General features: G+C 37.3%; 2 protein-coding genes across 5 annotated transcripts; one reads left to right on the top strand and one right to left on the bottom strand.

Annotated features, from left to right (window-relative positions):
- Positions 1–785: 785 nt before the first annotated feature.
- On the top strand, positions 786–4,256 carry LOC137837914 (uncharacterized). Its single transcript, XM_068647095.1, has 3 exons — positions 786–1,198; positions 1,310–1,913; positions 2,187–4,256. Exons 1-3 carry the CDS (start codon positions 786–788, stop codon positions 4,254–4,256), a joined length of 3,087 nt encoding a protein of 1,028 aa, XP_068503196.1.
- A 756-nt stretch (positions 4,257–5,012) lies between these two features.
- LOC137829421 (reticulon-like protein B18) lies at positions 5,013–8,171 on the bottom strand. 4 transcript variants are annotated; one of them, XM_068636225.1, is made up of 8 exons: positions 7,502–8,171; positions 6,572–6,725; positions 6,407–6,481; positions 6,165–6,306; positions 5,994–6,063; positions 5,823–5,888; positions 5,624–5,746; positions 5,013–5,298 (listed from the first exon to the last, which is right to left on the bottom strand). In XM_068636225.1, the coding sequence occupies exons 1-8, from the start codon at positions 7,965–7,967 to the stop codon at positions 5,126–5,128; spliced, it is 1,269 nt and encodes a 422-aa protein (XP_068492326.1). In that variant the 5' UTR covers positions 7,968–8,171; the 3' UTR covers positions 5,013–5,125. The 4 variants fall into 4 exon arrangements, with proteins under 4 accessions (XP_068492326.1, XP_068492330.1, XP_068492337.1 ...); XM_068636229.1 differs by having other exon boundaries at positions 6,572–6,722; positions 7,502–8,121; XM_068636236.1 differs by having other exon boundaries at positions 5,013–5,273; positions 7,502–8,084.
- Between the last annotated feature and the right edge of the window lie 9,480 nt (positions 8,172–17,651).

The raw sequence follows: 17,651 nt of genomic DNA, 5'->3' as shown, positions 1-17,651 counted from the left end.
GAAAAGAATTGGAAGGTTGCAAAGATGCGGATACCGAGGCTCTTGCAAAAGGCTTTTTGCTGGAACATTTGGGAAGTAAGAGTTGGGTTGGAGAATCAATAAGGCCCGGAATCTCTTTGGAGGTTTCGGAATTAGCAGGAGTAAGGGTGGATGAAGAGGGCGAGGACGAGATACCATTTTTAAACAGAAATGAAGAAAGCCACGGTTTGGTGAGTAGAGGGTCGATAGATGGTAACAAGTCAGAAGAAGTGGAGGATTCACGGAGGTTTGAGCTTTACTTCGAGATAAAGTCGGAAAGCAACTTAAGGTGGACCAAGTATTTTTGGTCCATCAATCTGGTAGTGAGTCGAATTCAATGTTTGCTTCCGATAGTGCTATTGAGAACTGTAATAGGATTTTCTGGGTGAAGACGGATAAGAATGTAGCCTCCAGTGTCTGGGGAGTCGGGAAAGAGGCAGGTTTTTCGTTCCCAGACCGAGAAGAAGTAGTTTTAAATAGTATTTGTTCGCTATCTAATCAAGGTGGAGTAACTACGAGAAAGATGTGGAAGGAAAGGAGAAAGGCAGTTAATGAAGATAATTAGTCTGAATATAAGAGGGGCGGGAGGCGTTATAAAGAGGAATTATGTAAGGGATTTGATCAGTAGGGAACAAGTGGATATGGTGTGTTTACAAGAAACAAAGTGCTCGGAGTTTAGCAGGGAGAAGGTGTGTCTTCTTTGGGGTACCAATGAAGTGGATTGGGTGGAAAACAAAGCAATAAATAAAGCAGGGGGAGTGCTTACGATGTGGAGTAAAAAGTCGTTCCAGCTTTCCAGTTTCGTAAATGGGAGAAACTTCACGGTTTTAGAGGGTTTGTGGAAGAGACGAAATGGTGTACACCTTACCATTGTGAATATTTACTGCTCTGATACTCTTAGGGAGAAGAAAGAGATGTGGAAGGAGGTTGGCACTTTCAGACAGAGGCAACTCTCAAAGGCATGGTGTATCATTGGGGACTTTAATTCAATAAGAATGCAGAAGGAAAGGAGGAGTGAGATGTCGGAATCTGACTACTCTAGAGAAATTAAGGGTTTTAATGAGTTTATTGAAAGTTCAGAATTGGCGGATATCCCGTTGGTGGGTAGGAAGTTTACTTGGTTCAAACCTAATGGTCTGGTGAAGAGCAGAATAGACAGGGTGCTGGTATCCAAAGAATGGTTGGATCTGTGGCCTAACAGCCAACAATTTGTATTAAGCAGATCGATCTCGGATCATTGCGCAGTGTTGCTGAAGGAAGTCTCAGTGGATTAGGGTCCGAAACCTTTTAGGTGTTTGGATGTGTGGCAAAGAGATAGTGGTTTTAAGGAGTTTGTTAAATCGAGTTGGGTTTCATACAAGGTGGTAGGAAGAGGAATTTTTGTGTTCAAAGAAAAGTTGAAAAGATTGAAAGCAGATTTAAAGGTGTGGAACAAGGAGGTCTTTGGAGATGCGAATCAGTCTAGTAAGGAAATCCAACAGAGGTTAGACGAGCTAGACTTGCGCGATGATGAAGACGGGTTAGATGAGCCAGAAAGAGAAGAAAGAAAGTCCCTCTTTGCCGAACTATCTGTCTCTAAGTCTAAACAAGAGGCGATTATGTTTCAGAAAGCAAGACAAAGTTGGATCAAGCAGGGGGATCTTAATACGAAGTACTTCCACTCTTCGGTAAAATGGAGGAGGGCTAGGAATCAACTGCACGGGATTTTCGTCAATAATAAATGGAGTGACAATAAGGAGGAGGTGAAGATTAAGGTTTGTGAGTTTTTTGAAGAAAGGTTTGCTAGGAATGATGGTTGTCAGGTCAGAATGGATAACGTCGATTTCAATTCCATCTCTGAAGCAGACAATGAAATGCTTGTTGGCGAGTTTTCGGATGAAGAAGTGAAAGCAGCGGTTTGGGGGTGTGAGAGTTGAAAGAGTCCCGGTCCGGACGGATTTAATTTTGGATTTATAAAATCTTGTTGGGACATTCTAAAAGAGGACGTGGTGTTGGCGGTAAAGGATTTTGCGGGTAACAGCAGCTGGCCAAGAGGTTCAAACGTGTCTTTTCTTTGTCTGATTCCAAAAGTAGAAAATCCACAGCAGTTAGGGGAGTTTAGACCTATTTCTTTAGTAGGTTGTCTGTATAAGATCATTTCTAAAGCGCTTTCCTTGCGTTTGAAAAAGGTGATTGGAAAAATTATAGATGTCAGACAGTCATTTTTTCTTGAAGGAAGAGGTTTATTGGACAGTGTGCTTGTCGCGAATGAGGTTTTGGAAGAATACAAGAGAAAAAGAAAGAGTTGTGTGGTCTTCAAAGTTGATTACGAGAAGGCCTATGACTCAGTGAGTTGGGATTTTCTCTACTATATGTTAAGGAGGTTGGGTTTTTGTGATCGTTGGATTCAGTGGATCAAAGGTTGTTTAGAGTCGGTTTCGGTCTCTGTCCTTGTAAATGGGAGCCCAACTAGGGAGTTCCTTCCTAGAAGGGGTCTTCGTCAGGGAGATCCGTTAGCTCCTTTTCTATTCCTCATTGTAGCAGAAGGTTTGGCTGGGGTGGCAAGGGTAGCGGAGGAAAAGAAGTTGGTTGATAGTTTGGAGGTTGGGAAGGATAAAGTAAAGGTCAATATGTTACAATATGCAGATGATACTTTGTTTTTCTGTGAAGCAAATGTCAAAAGCGTGTTTAACATTAAGGCGATTTTGCACTGTTTCGAACTTTCTTCCGGGTTAAGGGTTAACTTCGGGAAAAGTAGGATTGGTGGGACGGGTTTGGACCAGGGAATGCTCCAGCGGTTTGCAGCTATTCTCAATTGTGAGACGATGGTTGTTCCTTTTATATACTTGGGTATGCCTGTCGAAGGGAGTCATAAAAGAGGGGATTTTTGGAATGGGGTGATCGAGAAGGTTCAGACTAGATTAAGCAGATGGAAGGGAAGATGTTTGTCGATGGCCGGGAGGGTTTGTTTGATCAAGTCGGTGTTATCCTCTATTCCGTTATTCTATATGTCTTTATTTAAATTACCCTCGGGGGTGGCTGGAAAGCTGATTAGGTTGCAAAGAAACTTCCTTTGGGGATGGGGTGCAGAAGGAAGGAAGATGGCTTGGGCCTCATGGAGTCAGGTATGCAAGCCACGTAAGTTTGGGGGGTTGGGGGTAATTGATGTAAGACTGTTCAATCTGGCTTTATTGGGGAAGTGGATTTGGAAGATGGGGTCGACCGAGAGAGGCCTTTGGAAGGAGATCCTTGAGTCTAAATATGGAGGGTGGAGAAGCCTGGGAGAGGAAGGAAGAGGTAGAAGGTGTTCTCTATGGTGGAAAGATTTGAAAGAGGTGTGGTTCTCGGAGGGTTGGGGAAGAAGTTTTGCAGATGGTTTCAAGTGGAAAATAGGGGAAGGGAAGGATATACTTTTTTGGGAAGACAGGTGGCTGAACGGTGAGTCACTGAAGAGTTCATTTCCAAGGTTGTTTTCTATTAGCTCTTCCAAGAACGCTAAGGTGTTTGAGGTTGGCTTTTGGTCAAATGGTGAGTGGGTTTGGCAGTTGTCTTGGAGAAGACCGTTTTTTGAGTGGGAGAAGTCGTTGGCGGAGCAGTTGGGTCAGCTTCTGTTAGAGGCTCGAGTTGTTTCGGGTGAGGTGGATGGTTGGATCTGGAAGGGAGGGGATTCCCAATCTTATTCGGTTAATTCTGCCTATAATCTTGTTAGAAAGGATAAAGAGACTTCGCTTTCGCCAATTTTCAGTAAGCTATGGAAGAGCAAGGCAATTCCCTCTGCAGCTCTTATGGCTTGGAGGCTGTTGGAAAACAAGCTTGCTACCAGGGTAAATTTGAGTAGAAGAGGGGTTTTGGTGGTTAGCTCGGCGTGTGGTTTGTGCGGGTTGGTGGAAGAGTCTTGTTGTCATTTGTTCTTCGATTGCAGTTTTGCTAGGCGGGTGTGGGGGTTGTGCCATAGGTGGCTTGGGGTTTCGATGGCGTCTCATATTCAGCCAAAGTGTAATTTTGATAATTACAGGTTGAGCAGTGCCTCTGAAACGGTTAATAACGTCTGGTCCACATTTTGGGTAGGGGTGGTGAGCGAGTTGTGGAAGCACAGGAATAACATTATTTTTAATAAAGGAGTGGGGGATGCTTCTGAAGTTTTTTCTTTGGTACAAGTAAAGGTCTGGTTGTGGGTTTCTATTAACTGTAGGTCAGCCTCGTTTTCCTTTTTTGACTGGTGTTTAGAACCTTTGGTGTGCATGAGGTTAATCTCCTGAGTTAGGCTTGTTTTGTAAGTCTGAAGGTTTTAGGCCGGCACGTGTATAAGGGTTGAACCACCCCTGAAGTGGTTCCTATTTATTTATTTTTTATTGCCGATCAAAAAAAAAACATTGATGTTCGCTATCACTTTGTGCGTGAGATTCTCGAAGAAGAGGAGATTGTTCTCCAAAAGATTCACATTATGGAGAATCTTGCAGATATGCTCCTCAAGGTGGTTACAAGGGCCAAGCTTGAACACTATTTAGACTTGGTTAATATCTTGCACATTTGAAGTTGGCACCCATAGACGCAAATTTGAAGCACCGCAAAGATTGGTTTTGTTATGTTTGTTTGAGAAGATTTGTATTAGGTGTGACTTGAAATTAAGCCAAGGTGGAGATTTGTTGACTTTTTTGGCTTAATCCTAAATCTCACCACATTGGTGGGTTCATTGTCTGGGAAGGAAGTTTGAGGGTTATAAATTAACCTCTCTTCCTTCATTATAAAATATCTCAATTTGTCATATCTTCTCCCACATTAATAAAAGTGGGCTATTTCAGTTGTGTTCGGAGATTAGGATAAATTGGCCGAACTCCGTTAACAAGTTTCGAGTGTGTTTTTCCTCTTTATCTCTTTTATTTTTCCGCTCTATTTATTGGTATTATGTTGCTTTCTTTTCTGTTGTAGTATAATATTCAATATTTTTTGTCAGATAGCTCTGATAGTATTCTGTCCGGTTCTAACCAGTTCAGAACAAGTCAACACATGTGGGATTTTGAAAGCACGTTTTTATTGTTAATTTTAAACTGCAAAGAAATGAGCCATCTGTGGGTGCAAGCTACATATTCGTGCTCAGTGTAAAGAAATGGCTGGATGAACAAAGTTTCTAGCATTGGCGCTTTCGTTCAGCCACCACTAGTGCATGCCGCGGTTCCTCTTCCTCAGGTTCTGCCACCACCACCAATGCCTGATTCTGCTCCTTCTCTGCCATTCCATCAGCTTCTACATGTTCCGTGATATCTTGCCGGAAATATCTGAGTATTACAAGCAATATAAATGCTGCAAAGGAAATTACATCACAAGAATCAACTACCAGTACAATGTTGCCAAATGTACATGTCACATTACATCATCCAGATTTTGAGACAGAATGAATCTTTTAAAGGTATTCCACCAAGTAAATATGTAAGGAGCAAAAATGCGTATTCAGGTAACACTGTTTTTATATTCTAAGTTATAGATGAGACTAGATTAGCATTACAATTTTGGAGACTGTTGATGCTTAAATAGTCATGCATCCTTTTGCAAAAGGCAGTAAAATAGTATATGTTGGTCAGATTAACTAGTTAAAATTACTTAAACAAGTAGCTTACTGGAGAGTTACCTGTGCAGATTCGAGTCTTTATTGTAGATAGATTCCAGAATGTGATAAGCACCAAAGCGACCACTTTCTTCTTGTGAGTACAAGCATTCCATGTGTCCACCAATCGCAATTTCAAGCACTCCACTGCATGGCAAAGCCTTAGTGTAAAATACAAATCTGGATAACCTAAAATGTTTTCAACAAGAGGCTGGAATTATACCTCGCTGATTTATCTGAGCCGAGTAGCAGGAATAAAGCTTTGGTACACTGAAGCTGACAAAAAATCCTGCTCATGTATGCATACAGCAATTTAGTAAGATATGCATTATCAAAACAAAAATATATCATAAAACATGACAATGCGGAACATGAGAGTTCATGATGTCCTCACCAATGGCACAGAGCCTCCAAATTGTAATAAGATGACCATACTCCGCTCCAAGTAGAAGGAAAGGAGCTACCTGCAACAAAAAAAGTTAAAATACAATCTGATGGAATAAACTAACACAAAAAGAAATTTTGCAAACAATTAGGAAACCAAGATTCTGGTTTAAGAGATTACTCTCAGGGTCATGCACGGTTCTCCTGAAAACAGCTCTCTAGTCTTTGAAATTGCAAAATTTAATGCAGGAAGAATCAATTTTGCAAGATGTAAAATGTCATCTTCTTTCAACTTGGCAAAACTCCTTTTCTCAATCTGGTTTCTGAACACATTCACACACAAATTCCTTAAGTGCATTCAAATCCAAAACTACGATTGCTTTAAAAGAAAAGCATCATAATGACAAACTAAGCTTGTATTACCTTTGGAAAACTGTGTTTGAGAAGAAGGAAACTCCCAACAAGAGAATTGCCAATCGTGATATGGCCGAGAAAATGCTGAAATGGTGACCCCGGGAACGTGTCAGACTCTTCTACTAGAGCGACAAACAAAAAAAGAAGAAGCACTAAGAGAGAGAAGCTGCAGACCTAACGTTGATTCCTTTAGTGAAGCAAGAAGACAAGAAACAAAGACACCCGAAACCAAACCAAAGGGTCGATTTCGAAACATCTCTCCACATAACCAAATCAGTAATGAACGCTCCAACACGATCTAGATCACCCCCATTCTCTTCATCAGCTTCTAAACATCAAGCCAAAGTAAACGCATCAATCCATTTATACTATGCTTCAAAATAACATTAAATGAAATCAAATAAACAGGGCAACAAACAAGAGTTAAACTCAGTTAAATTTAGTTACATAAATCTAGCAAAACCACCAAATTTAGTGCACAAAATTTAGCTTTGTGTGTCTGTATATGTACCTTCAAAATGCAAAAGTCTGTTCCGGTCTCAAAGAATCACAAAATTCAGTTAAATTACTCTCTCCTCATAATACAGAAGGAAATTCAAGATATATATCATAAAATTACACTCCAAATTTACTAAAATAAATTTTTTAAAAATTAATTAGATTTACAAAACGTATTAAATTAGAATTTAATTTATGAACTACTAGAGCCAGAAATATTTCCTGCCTTTTACGGAAGCACTATCTATCTCCTCATTCAAAATGTTATGTAACAAATGATATAAAAGATTTTAGTTTATGAAATTTAGTTTTTACATTATTATTCAATCATAATTATAATAACTACTTTTTTAAGTTGGCCTGTGATTAGTTTAAAGTAAAAGAGAAAAATATATAAATTGAACACATATCTGTATAAAAGCTATTTACACATCAAATAAAAGTTGATATTGTTATCTTACTCATTAATAGAATGTGTGACCACAAGGTAGATTTTAATCATCAAACATTAGTCAAGCTAAATAGAATTTATGAGCATTCATAACTAACATTTATAACCTCTAAAACCTAGTAATTAGTAATTAGGAACACTGCATTTATTCATACTTGGAGATGAAGTTGAAGGTGGTTGAAAAGGCACCAAGCTCAGCCTCTCCTTCCTGTGTCTCCCACTGTGCCTCCTCTTCTTCTGTTTCACAGCCTCCTCCACCGGACCTCCCTCCTTCTCCTCGCGCCTACACCGCCGCGAGCTCCTCGGCGACGCCGCTCGGTTCTTGCACCGGCGCCGCACTCCTGCTGCCTCTGGCGCCTCCTCGTCGAACCGCGCCTTGGATCTCCGCGCGGAAGAAGGTGAGAGAAGGAGAAGCTCCCTGAGCGGAAGAGAGCTTGTCGGAGATCGGAGGAGAGACAGCGGAGACGACGACGAAGGCTTGGCCGGCGGTGACTGAACGCAGTCGAGTGAAATTCGAAGAGGCTCGACCGGAACCGAGTTCTCGTCTTTGCGAACCGAACGCGACGATGACTTAGTTCGAGACCGGTGGTGATGGTGATAAGGGGAAGGAAAACAATCCATGAATGTGAATGTGAATTTGAATTTGAGAGACAGTGAGTTTAGTGAGATTGAAGTTGTGTAGTATGGTTTGTAAAATGAAGCGTAAATGTAGATTGGTGTGTGGGGAGCCGTTGGGAAAAGAGGGCGTTTATAGCCGTAACCTTTTTTCAAATGAGGCGGTGCAGTGGTAGTGGAGTGGGACCGTGAGGTTCAACGGTTAATGTTAGAAAAAAGTTAAAAACATTTGAGTGTGTTGTTAACGTTGGAACTTGACGCTTAGTGGAGTGTGACGTCAAAAAGTGATGATGAGATCCTCTTGAGAGTGAGTGAGTTAGTGAGTTTCCTTTATTGTTTTGAATTATTACTATACAAACTTCAAAAATTTAGTGTGTGCAAATGTTTCAGAGTACTTCTTCTAAGTTGTTAGCAATTGTTTCTTTATTGCAGCTTCCAAGGGAGGTTGGACAATTAAGTGTGAGAAAAAAAAACTTCTAAAATTTGTCAAAGATAGGAAATGGGTGGCCATATTTTCACATAGACTAACAATAAATATTAATATTTTAATAATTTATGATCCTTGGACTTTTTTGAAAATATTTCAAATTATTTACATTTTGAGGTTTTTTTTTTAGCTTTTGTTTGTCCTTGCAAATTTAGTTTTTTTCTTGTACAGTATAGTGGAAGGTTTTTTTTTCATGTGTTGTTTGATTGCAGTTTTAGTTTTTTATTATTAACATTATTATTATTATTATTATTATTATTATTATTATTATTATTATTATTATTATTATTATTATTATTATTATTAACAATATTAATAATAATAGTAATTATAATAATATTAATAATAATAATTTTAATATTATTAATAATAGTAATAATATTAATATTATTATTAATAGTAATAATATTAAAAATAATAATAATCATGATAGTCGTAGTAATTATAATAATAATAATATTAATAAAATTAATTTTAATATTAATACTAATTTTAATAATATTATTAATAATAATAAAATATTAATAATAGTAATAGTAATTACAATAATATTCTTTCATCTTAGTTAGTGTTATTTATCTATTTTCTTATTCTTACAATCTTAATTTAACTTAGTCAAATAGATTTTTGTTTAAAATAAAGATTTATTCCAATCGTAATTATGAATTAAACTTTCTTAATATTATTGTTATAATCTTATTAAAAAAAATTATGGTTAATTATAGATTGTGATTAGTTTTAGTATGAAAGATTTCATTTATTGAAGTAGTGACCAATTGGACTCGAGTATGGTTGTATGGTTGAGGTTAATGCGTTGCTCATTCTCAAAAATGGTTTAGGATGTAGTGACACGGTTTAAGTTTTTGCACTACACAGTGGTCAGGGAGAATGATGAATGAGGTGAATTTGGTTTGTTTATCACACATGAAACTTATTTATCATATAAAAAATGAAATTGATTATATTAAACATTTTGAACAATGTAACATTGGTAACACAAATACACTGACTAATCAAATTGTTTAACCTAAAACATAAATTATAAATATTGTACATAACTACAAGTTCGACTGGTCCACTATAATAATTATACACCGATAATAGTGACATTGGAGAAATTCACCTAGGTATTGTCTACTAGGGTTACTTTATACACACCTCATGCATCATCCCACCTAAGAATAACAGTAAGCCTGATTTTCAAATATTTGATCAGTGTGCAGAAACTTGGTAGCAATCAATTATTCCTATACAGGTCATCATTTACTGTGACTAACTACATTCACACCGAGATTAGAGAACTTGACCTTGGTGTCCTCCACTGAGGTCACCTTAAACAATCCTCATGCACCATCCCACCCAAGAACAAAACAAAACTCAAAATTTCTAAAATTACATCACTACGCAGAATGTAAAGACCGATAAAAATAGACTTAGAGTAGAATTGGTACAATTAAAATGACATCTGAATATTTTATTATTAAAGTTAAAATAGTATAAAAATAGAAATTCAATTATTCAGGTTTCATTTTAAAAAGAACCACCATCTGTCTAAAAACTCATTTTTCCTTTCCTTTGCCTTCTCTCTAAGACTCTGACCTCCTCGCTCATCAGTTTGACGATCGAAGTCCGCCATCAAACTCCTGACAGTGAATACTATAAGTGATGTGAGTTGATTTTAGGTTGATTCATTAGGTGACACTTTTTATAATTAGGATCATTAATTCTTAAGCAATTATGGTGAGAAGTCTAAGGAAAATCCCCACTGGACATTAACTTAACAAGTATTAAGTAGATGTGAAGGTTCATTTCCAAAGACCAAAGGAAAAACACAAGTATAGGTGATTATGAATGACAATTAATGGTGCGGAATCAAGAACACAAGACAATTAATATGAACCTAATAGAAATACAATTAAAGGACAATGAATCGATTGAAATTAGCATACAACACAAATCAACCAATTAGATTCAAGAAACAACACAAGTCTACCGATTGAAACCAAGAACAAATGAACAAGACATGTTTAGAACTTGATATGGAATGGAAATGGAATTAGAAGATGAATGATAGGAAAACTTATGTGGTTGAAGCAAGGGAAGAGATTCACGCCACTTGGAAGGTGAATAGACTCCAAGATGAGTGAGGTTGCCGCCACTTGAGAGCTCCCAAAGACTCACAAGATAAGACTAAGCTAGGAGAAACAAGTCTCCCTAATTCTCACACAAATTGTGTATAGTAACTTTACTTCAAATTCAATGTATTTTTACATGAGCCAAGCACCTCTATTTATAGCTTTAGAGGGCCGGATTTAATGGTGGGAAATTTCAAATGCACACCATTTGAAAATGGCGCTAAAACGAAGTCACATGGAAGGTGTGACTTCACATGGAAAGTGTGACTTTGCTACTTCTTCTTGTAAGCCCTAAACTCCTATCCACACCTCCCTTTTATGTTTTATTTAATTCTATTCTAAAGAAAATAAAAAAGAGACATCAATTGAAACTCATCTACTAATGTTTGTGCCCTTGCTCTTAGTAATTTTCTGAGACATGATGGATGATGAGATCATGGGTTGGTCTTGGGCCTCAGGCTTGGGCTTGGGTCGTATTATGCCCCCCAAGTTGGAGAGAATTCGACCACGAATTTAGTACTCCTGCATATATCAAAGTCAGTTTGCTATCAATTAAGACAATGGAAGAAAAGAAAGGCAAACTTGACTTGGCATTTTTAAGCGTTAGGAGTTCAGATAAAGAGGTCCTATAGACAGACCATGTTGGAAAATATTGTTTGGGAATGATGATATTTTTTGGAAAAAGTCCTCTTAAAAGGTGAAAACCATTAGGAGGTATGTAAAAATCATCCCTAACATTCTTTAACCAAGATGGTGTGGAAGTAGGAACCTTGGGTAATGAAAAAGAAAGAGAAGAAGAACACCTTGGAGGCGCAAGTTGAGGCATAGCACGAGTCAACATGATTGATTTAGTTGATAAGGTATTGTGACTCGTTTTATCATGTCCTTCTTTTGCTTTCTCATTTTCTCTTTTAGTTTTCATTTTTATTTGGTCCTCATAAACCTCTTGGGGAGAGAGGGGTTTTAAGGTAACCTTGCGCCCTTGGAAGGAAAAGGACATTGTATTGGTGAGGCCATCATGTAAAACATGTCTATCATATTGTCAAGGCCCTCCTAAAAGAACATGAGTTGCTTCCATGGGCACAACATCACATAAAACCTCATCTTTATACTTTCCTATTGCAAAGTTTATGAGGACTTGTTTATTTACCATGATTTCACCCTCTACACTAAGCCATTGTAATTTATAGGGCTTGGTATGAGAGATAGTGGGTAAGGCTAACTTCTCCACAACTTTTGTACTAGCCACATTAGTACAACTACCCATATATAATCAAGGAACAAAATTCCATAAAGTAGAAAACAATTTGTCAATCAAGTTGAATCCATAGATGTGCAAAATGAATTTCTAAACCAAATGATAAGCAAGATGCCTTTAGAAATAAATGCTTTGTTGTTTTTAATATCACTTTTATATGAAACCGTCACTGTTTTTTAACAAAGCACCCTTGTTGTATGGTATCAACGTGAATTGCTCACTATTTTTGTAAAGAAGTGGTACTGTTTTGCTTCTTTTTAATAAAAGAGTTTGTTGTTTTTTTTTATCCTAATTGCATCATGCAAAGTGTCAAGAACATTCAATTTTCCACAAAAAAAAAATTGGTGGATTCAAGATAATTGAACACTTGCAATCATATGTTTGGAACTTAACATCAACTTTTACTAAAACAAGTTTCTAATTGAATTGTAAATTTCACAATTAAAAGCAAGCAAAGAGAATCAAAGTAAGGACACCTAGAACACTAAAGAACACATGACTCAAAGTAAAAAGCAAGATCAAAGAAAGGCATAACAAGTAACATATTCAAAACGAAAAATGCAGTGAATATAACAAGGCTAAAAAAAATTAAGAAGACTAATAGAAAGAACTTCAAATGCTTTGGTCCTTGACCATTCCTCCTATTGATGGAATCTTCTTTTGCTTGTTGAGATGACCTTTCAAAGTTGGCATCCATGGTCATCTTCTTATGGATTTGGGTCTATTAATAAGACTACTCGATCAGAATCTTTAATAGAGTAAGTTCATTCTTGCTCTTCTTTATGAGTCAAATTATGAACTTGTTAGGTTTGTCTCTGCATAGGATTTGCATGTGACTCTTTTGGCTTCAAGGTTAATCTTTGTTAGCTTAAGGTCCTAGTGATATAGTTAGATTTTTTTTATCAGGACTCTATGATGCAAGTTAGGCTACCCTTGAGCTTTTGATAGGTTTGGAGCTCTTAGGAAGCATCTACCCTTGAAAAATCCTTTAATTAGATATTTATGCAATTATTGGATAAATTTTTGTGTGTTTTGAAATTCTAAGTTTTGGTATGATTTAATTGTGTGATGTTGGATATTATGAGATGTGGAATATGAGAGTCAAAGGTGGTTCATATGAATGGGTAAGTTGTTTGTGTTCTTGTCGGTGACTTGGCCGCCGGTTGACTTTGGCGACTGGTTCAAGCTCCGTCTGTCTTCTCTGGAATCTGCACTTCTCTTGGTTGTTGAATGCTTTTACCTGTAGAGACAGAGAGCGCCCTTACGGTCGTTTGCACTCCGACGCTCAAGTCAGTAAGGGCTCACAAAAGCAACAATAATTCTCAGTGTAGTGTGTAAAAACAACGTCTAAACACAGCGTACCTTCACCTAGGGTTTCAGCCCCTTTTTATAACTGCACATGCATCAATTACACTTTAGATAAGCAAATATTAATTGAAAATAAGCACATTATTTTATATCTCTAACAGAAAACCACCTACCACATGCACCAAATGACCTTTAGGTGCTAAAATGCAAGCCACATTCTGTTATACATACACCTTCTTATCTTTTTAGGGTTAGCAACATCTATCAACATGCAGCAAACAGATAAAATATCTCTTTATATTTTATCTTATATCTTTATAAAATGTCTCTTTATATTTTATCTTATATCTTCATAAAATATCTCTTTATATTTTATCTTTAAGCATATACAACTTGAATTTAAATCATAGCACATCATTAGAAAATTAGGCCCATTGACCAAACAGGCCTAACACCGCTACCTTGACTCCAGGTCAATGGCCGAGCTGACTTTTACCCTACCCGAGAACCAAGTAGTAGTTGGTCCAAGACTGAGGACCGAGCTCCTATCCAGTACACAAGCCCCCCAGGCTCGAGCTGAGCTTGGCTAAGCAAAGAGGCTTTAAAGTGCTTTGGCCTTTACTGAACTGTTTTCCATAGCCACTACAGGCTAATGCTCGAATGTGGCGCATCCAGAGGCATTCCTACCTTGATCTCGCCAAGTACTGCTCTATGTGACGCATGTTCGGATAATTGTGCCCTTCTGGGCATGGTGATTCTTTCGACATACTAGCTCAGCTTTCTGCTTGGTCACGTGCCCTCGTCATCATCAACTTTTGCAAGGCACTTGCCAACATACCCCTGAACAATTAAACTATGCAACTTGAAATCATCTCACAGAGCGCCCAACTCGGGTGATCACGGGCACCTGCACAACTTGCTCATCCCTCACAGTGTCTAGTTCTCACATGGTATCGACCATGTTGTTAGCTCGACATATCCTACACTTAGCCAAATTTATGCACTTGTTTATCCTGCAGAGCACCTAAAGCTCGGGTGATACCGACTTAGGCGACTTACCTGTGTCTCGGGATAGCTTATCTACACAACTTGCTCATCCTGCACAACACCTACAGCCCGGGTGACACTGGCTTAGGCGACTTACCTACGTCTCTGGATAGCATTTTTATGTAACTTGCTCATCCTGTAGAGCACCTACAGCCTGAGTGACACCGACTTAGGCGACTTACCTACGTCTCTGAATAACTCGTTTATGCACTTGCTCACAAATTAAACAATATGTAAAGTAACAATAAGCATCAGCAACAATAATGCATCATAAGCGACATTTATTCGATGATCTCATTAAAAAACCCTCTTTAAGGGAAAAAGGGTGCCACCTTATACCACTGCACTGTTCAATAATATAATTCAGATTAACATGATAACAAATGAAATATCTCTTTATCTTTTATCTCTAGAATAATATCATAACAGATAAAATATCTCTTTATCTTTTATCTCCAGAATTAAAACAAATAAAATATATCTTTATCTTTTATCTCCAGAATTACAACAGATAAAGTATCTCTTTATCTTTTATCTCCAGAATAATATCACAACAGATAAAATCTCTCTTTATCTTTTATCTCCAAAATAATATCACAACAAACAAAATATCTCTTTATCTTTTATCTCTAGAATAATATCACAACAGATAAAATATCTCTTTATCTTTGTTTCCTTTTCTGGGCTGACCAACATCTGAGTCGAGCTCACAACTTACCTCTCACGCCCAAACACCGAGATGACCTACCTCAAACACTTGGGTCCAAATGACGAGCTCTCCTGCATGGTACACATGCCCCTTGTCTTACCTGTCACTGGGTAATCATTTACTCACGGGGCACCTATACTCGAGTGGTCGTACTGACACCGAGCTAGGTTGACTTACATGTGTTGTGCTTACGCAAATCAACAAACAAATCAATCCCACAGAGCGCCTATGCTCGTACTTATACCGAGCTAGGTCGACTTATCATGTGCCAATTCAAATAAATCAACAACGCTAAATGCATCATCTTCCAAGAACAAATTTATCACCCATTGTTCAAAAAGAAAGCATTAAGTAAGAATATCTTAGCTGAAATACAACTTGAGGTTTGCCACATTCCACGCTCGAGGAATGGCCTTAACTGGTCAGCCTTGGCTTCTTCATTCACTAATTGGAGGGCTTTCATGGTCTCCATGATTTGTTGCATGGTAACATTGTCGCTTTCTTGTTGTCCAGATATCCCTTGTCTCGTATTCCTCATATCGCCTGATAGCTCTGATCACGATTGTGGGTAGGACCTAGTTTTATCAGGCCCCATGATGGGCACCAAATGTTTTTGTCGATGACTTAGCCGTCGGTTGACTCTGACGACTAGTTCAAGCTCCGCCTGTCTCCTCTAGAATCTGCACTTCTCTTGGTTGTTGAATGTTTTTACATGTAAAGACAGAGGGCGCCCTTACGGTTGTTTGCACTCTGACGCTCAAGTCAGTAAGGGCTCACAAAGGCAAGAATAATTCTCAGTGTAGTGTGTAAAAACAGCGTCTAAAACTAACGTACCTTCACCTAGGGTTTCAAACCCTTTTTATAACCGCACATGCATCAATTACACTTGAGATAAGCAAATATTAACTGAAAATAAGCACATTATCTTATATCTCTAACAGAAAACCACCTACCACATGCACCAAATGACCTTTAGGTGCTAAACTGCAAGCCACATTCTGTTATACATACACCTCCCTATCTTTTTAGGGTTAGCAACATCTATCAACGTGCAGCAAACAGATAAAATATCTCTTTATATTTTATCTTATATCTTTATAAAATGTCTCTTTATATTTTATCTTATATCTTCATAAAATATCTCTTTATATTTTAGCTTTAAGCACATACAACTTGAATTTAAATAATAGCACATCATTAGAAAATTAGGCCCATTAACCAAACATGCCCAACACCGCTACCTTGACTCCAGGTCCATGGCCGAGTTGACTTTTACCCTACCCGAGAACCGAGTAGTACTTGGTCCAAAACCGAGGACCGAGCTCCTGTCCTGTACAATTTGAAAGATAACTAACTTGACCTGTCATATGAGTTAACCCTATCATACTAGGAGAGAGGTTATATTAAGATTATTTATGCGCATAGCTGTGTGGATTTCAAACAATGATGGAGACAACACCTAATATTTGAGTACATAAATTACAAAAGAAGAAAATTATTTTATGAACAAATATGCTTTTGTTTCTTGTATTTTTTTTATCCCTGGAAGATTTTTATTTTATTATTTATATACTCATGGTAATAACAATCTTCTCATACCAATATGTTTATTAATAACTAATAAAATAATAATAATAAACATTATTTTATTTTAAAAATACTTAATTGATTAATGTATTGTTACTAATAAAATCTGTAAGGATCTAGAAAATAACAAGAGTAGAAGTGATATATTTTAAATGATATCTGAATATTTTATTATTAAAATGAAAATGACATATAAATAGAAAATTCAGTTATCCAGGTTTCATTTTAAAATAACCACCATCTCTCTAAAAGTTTCCCTTTTCCTTTCTCTCCCTTCTCTCTAAGATTCTGACCTCCTCGTTCATCTGTTTGACGATCAGAGTACGCCATTAGACTCCTGGCAGCCAAGACTACAAGACTGCCCGATCAAAATCTCTGATAAAGTAAGTTTATTTTCGTACCCTTTTCCTTTCCTCTCCTTCTCTCTATGATTCTGACATCCTCAGTTATCAGTTTGACGATCGGAGTCTGTCATTGAACTCTTGCCAATGAACTCTACAAGATTGTCCGATCAAAATCCTAAATAGAGTTAATTACCTTTAAGCTTTTGGGTAGATTTGGAGCTCTTAGTGAGCATCAACTAAAGTTCAGGTAAGGGAAGCTAGTCTTATTATTTTCAATAAAACCCTAGGTTAGAAGATTCTGGATGTGGAGGTGACGTGGTCACCAATTCCAATTGTTTTTGCTTGCAGGATTGTCTCTCTTGAAGAGTAAAGTAATATATTCACTGGAATGGTTGATTTTGAATCTGTTATGGGAATAATTTGTTGAAACTGTTTGTGATTGAGAATTGAAAGTGTTTGAATGATAATATAAATGAGTTGAACTATTCTTTTTGAATATTTTGGTTGAATTACTTAAGTGAGATGTTTGATGAGAAGTGGTTGTGTGATTTCAGATGATTGATTTAAAGAGCATATATTTGGAATTAATTATGTGTTTTAAGTAAAGTTTGAGATATATTTGGATTGTTTAGAAAGTTTATATATATGAAGTGATTGAGTGGTGCATTGATATGTTAAATGATGTATGTAATGAGGTTAAAGTGTGATCAAGACGTAGTATTTTCAGGAAAGGAAATACCATGTTGAGATTGTTATTAGGGTGTATTGATTTGTGAGTGTCCTGTGAATGAGACGATCCTGACTCTACTGATATA

This window comes from Phaseolus vulgaris, chromosome 11 (assembly GCF_000499845.2).
Source record: "Phaseolus vulgaris cultivar G19833 chromosome 11, P. vulgaris v2.0, whole genome shotgun sequence".
In the NCBI taxonomy this organism is placed as follows: Eukaryota; Viridiplantae; Streptophyta; class Magnoliopsida; order Fabales; family Fabaceae; genus Phaseolus; species Phaseolus vulgaris.
Note: the sequence above shows the minus strand (reverse complement) of the source record. Positions and strands in the feature narration are given on the sequence as shown.

Bases quoted from the DNA above. Each gene is read 5' to 3' on its own strand.
- LOC137829421 (XM_068636225.1), bottom strand. From the start codon at position 7,967: ATGGATTGTTTTCCTTCCCCTTATCACCATCACCACCGGTCTCGAACT. The intron at 6,726-7,501 runs GTATGAATAAAT...CTTGATGTTTAG, and splicing joins ACCTTCAACTTCATCTCCAA to AAGCTGATGAAGAGAATGGG. The intron at 6,307-6,406 runs GTAATACAAGCT...GAATGTGTTCAG, and splicing joins TCAAACACAGTTTTCCAAAG to AAACCAGATTGAGAAAAGGA.
- LOC137837914 (XM_068647095.1), top strand. From the start codon at position 786: ATGTGGAGTAAAAAGTCGTTCCAGCTTTCCAGTTTCGTAAATGGGAGA. The intron at 1,199-1,309 runs GTTGGATCTGTG...GAAACCTTTTAG, and splicing joins GTGCTGGTATCCAAAGAATG to GTGTTTGGATGTGTGGCAAA. The intron at 1,914-2,186 runs GTTTGGGGGTGT...CGTTTGAAAAAG, and splicing joins ATGAAGAAGTGAAAGCAGCG to GTGATTGGAAAAATTATAGA.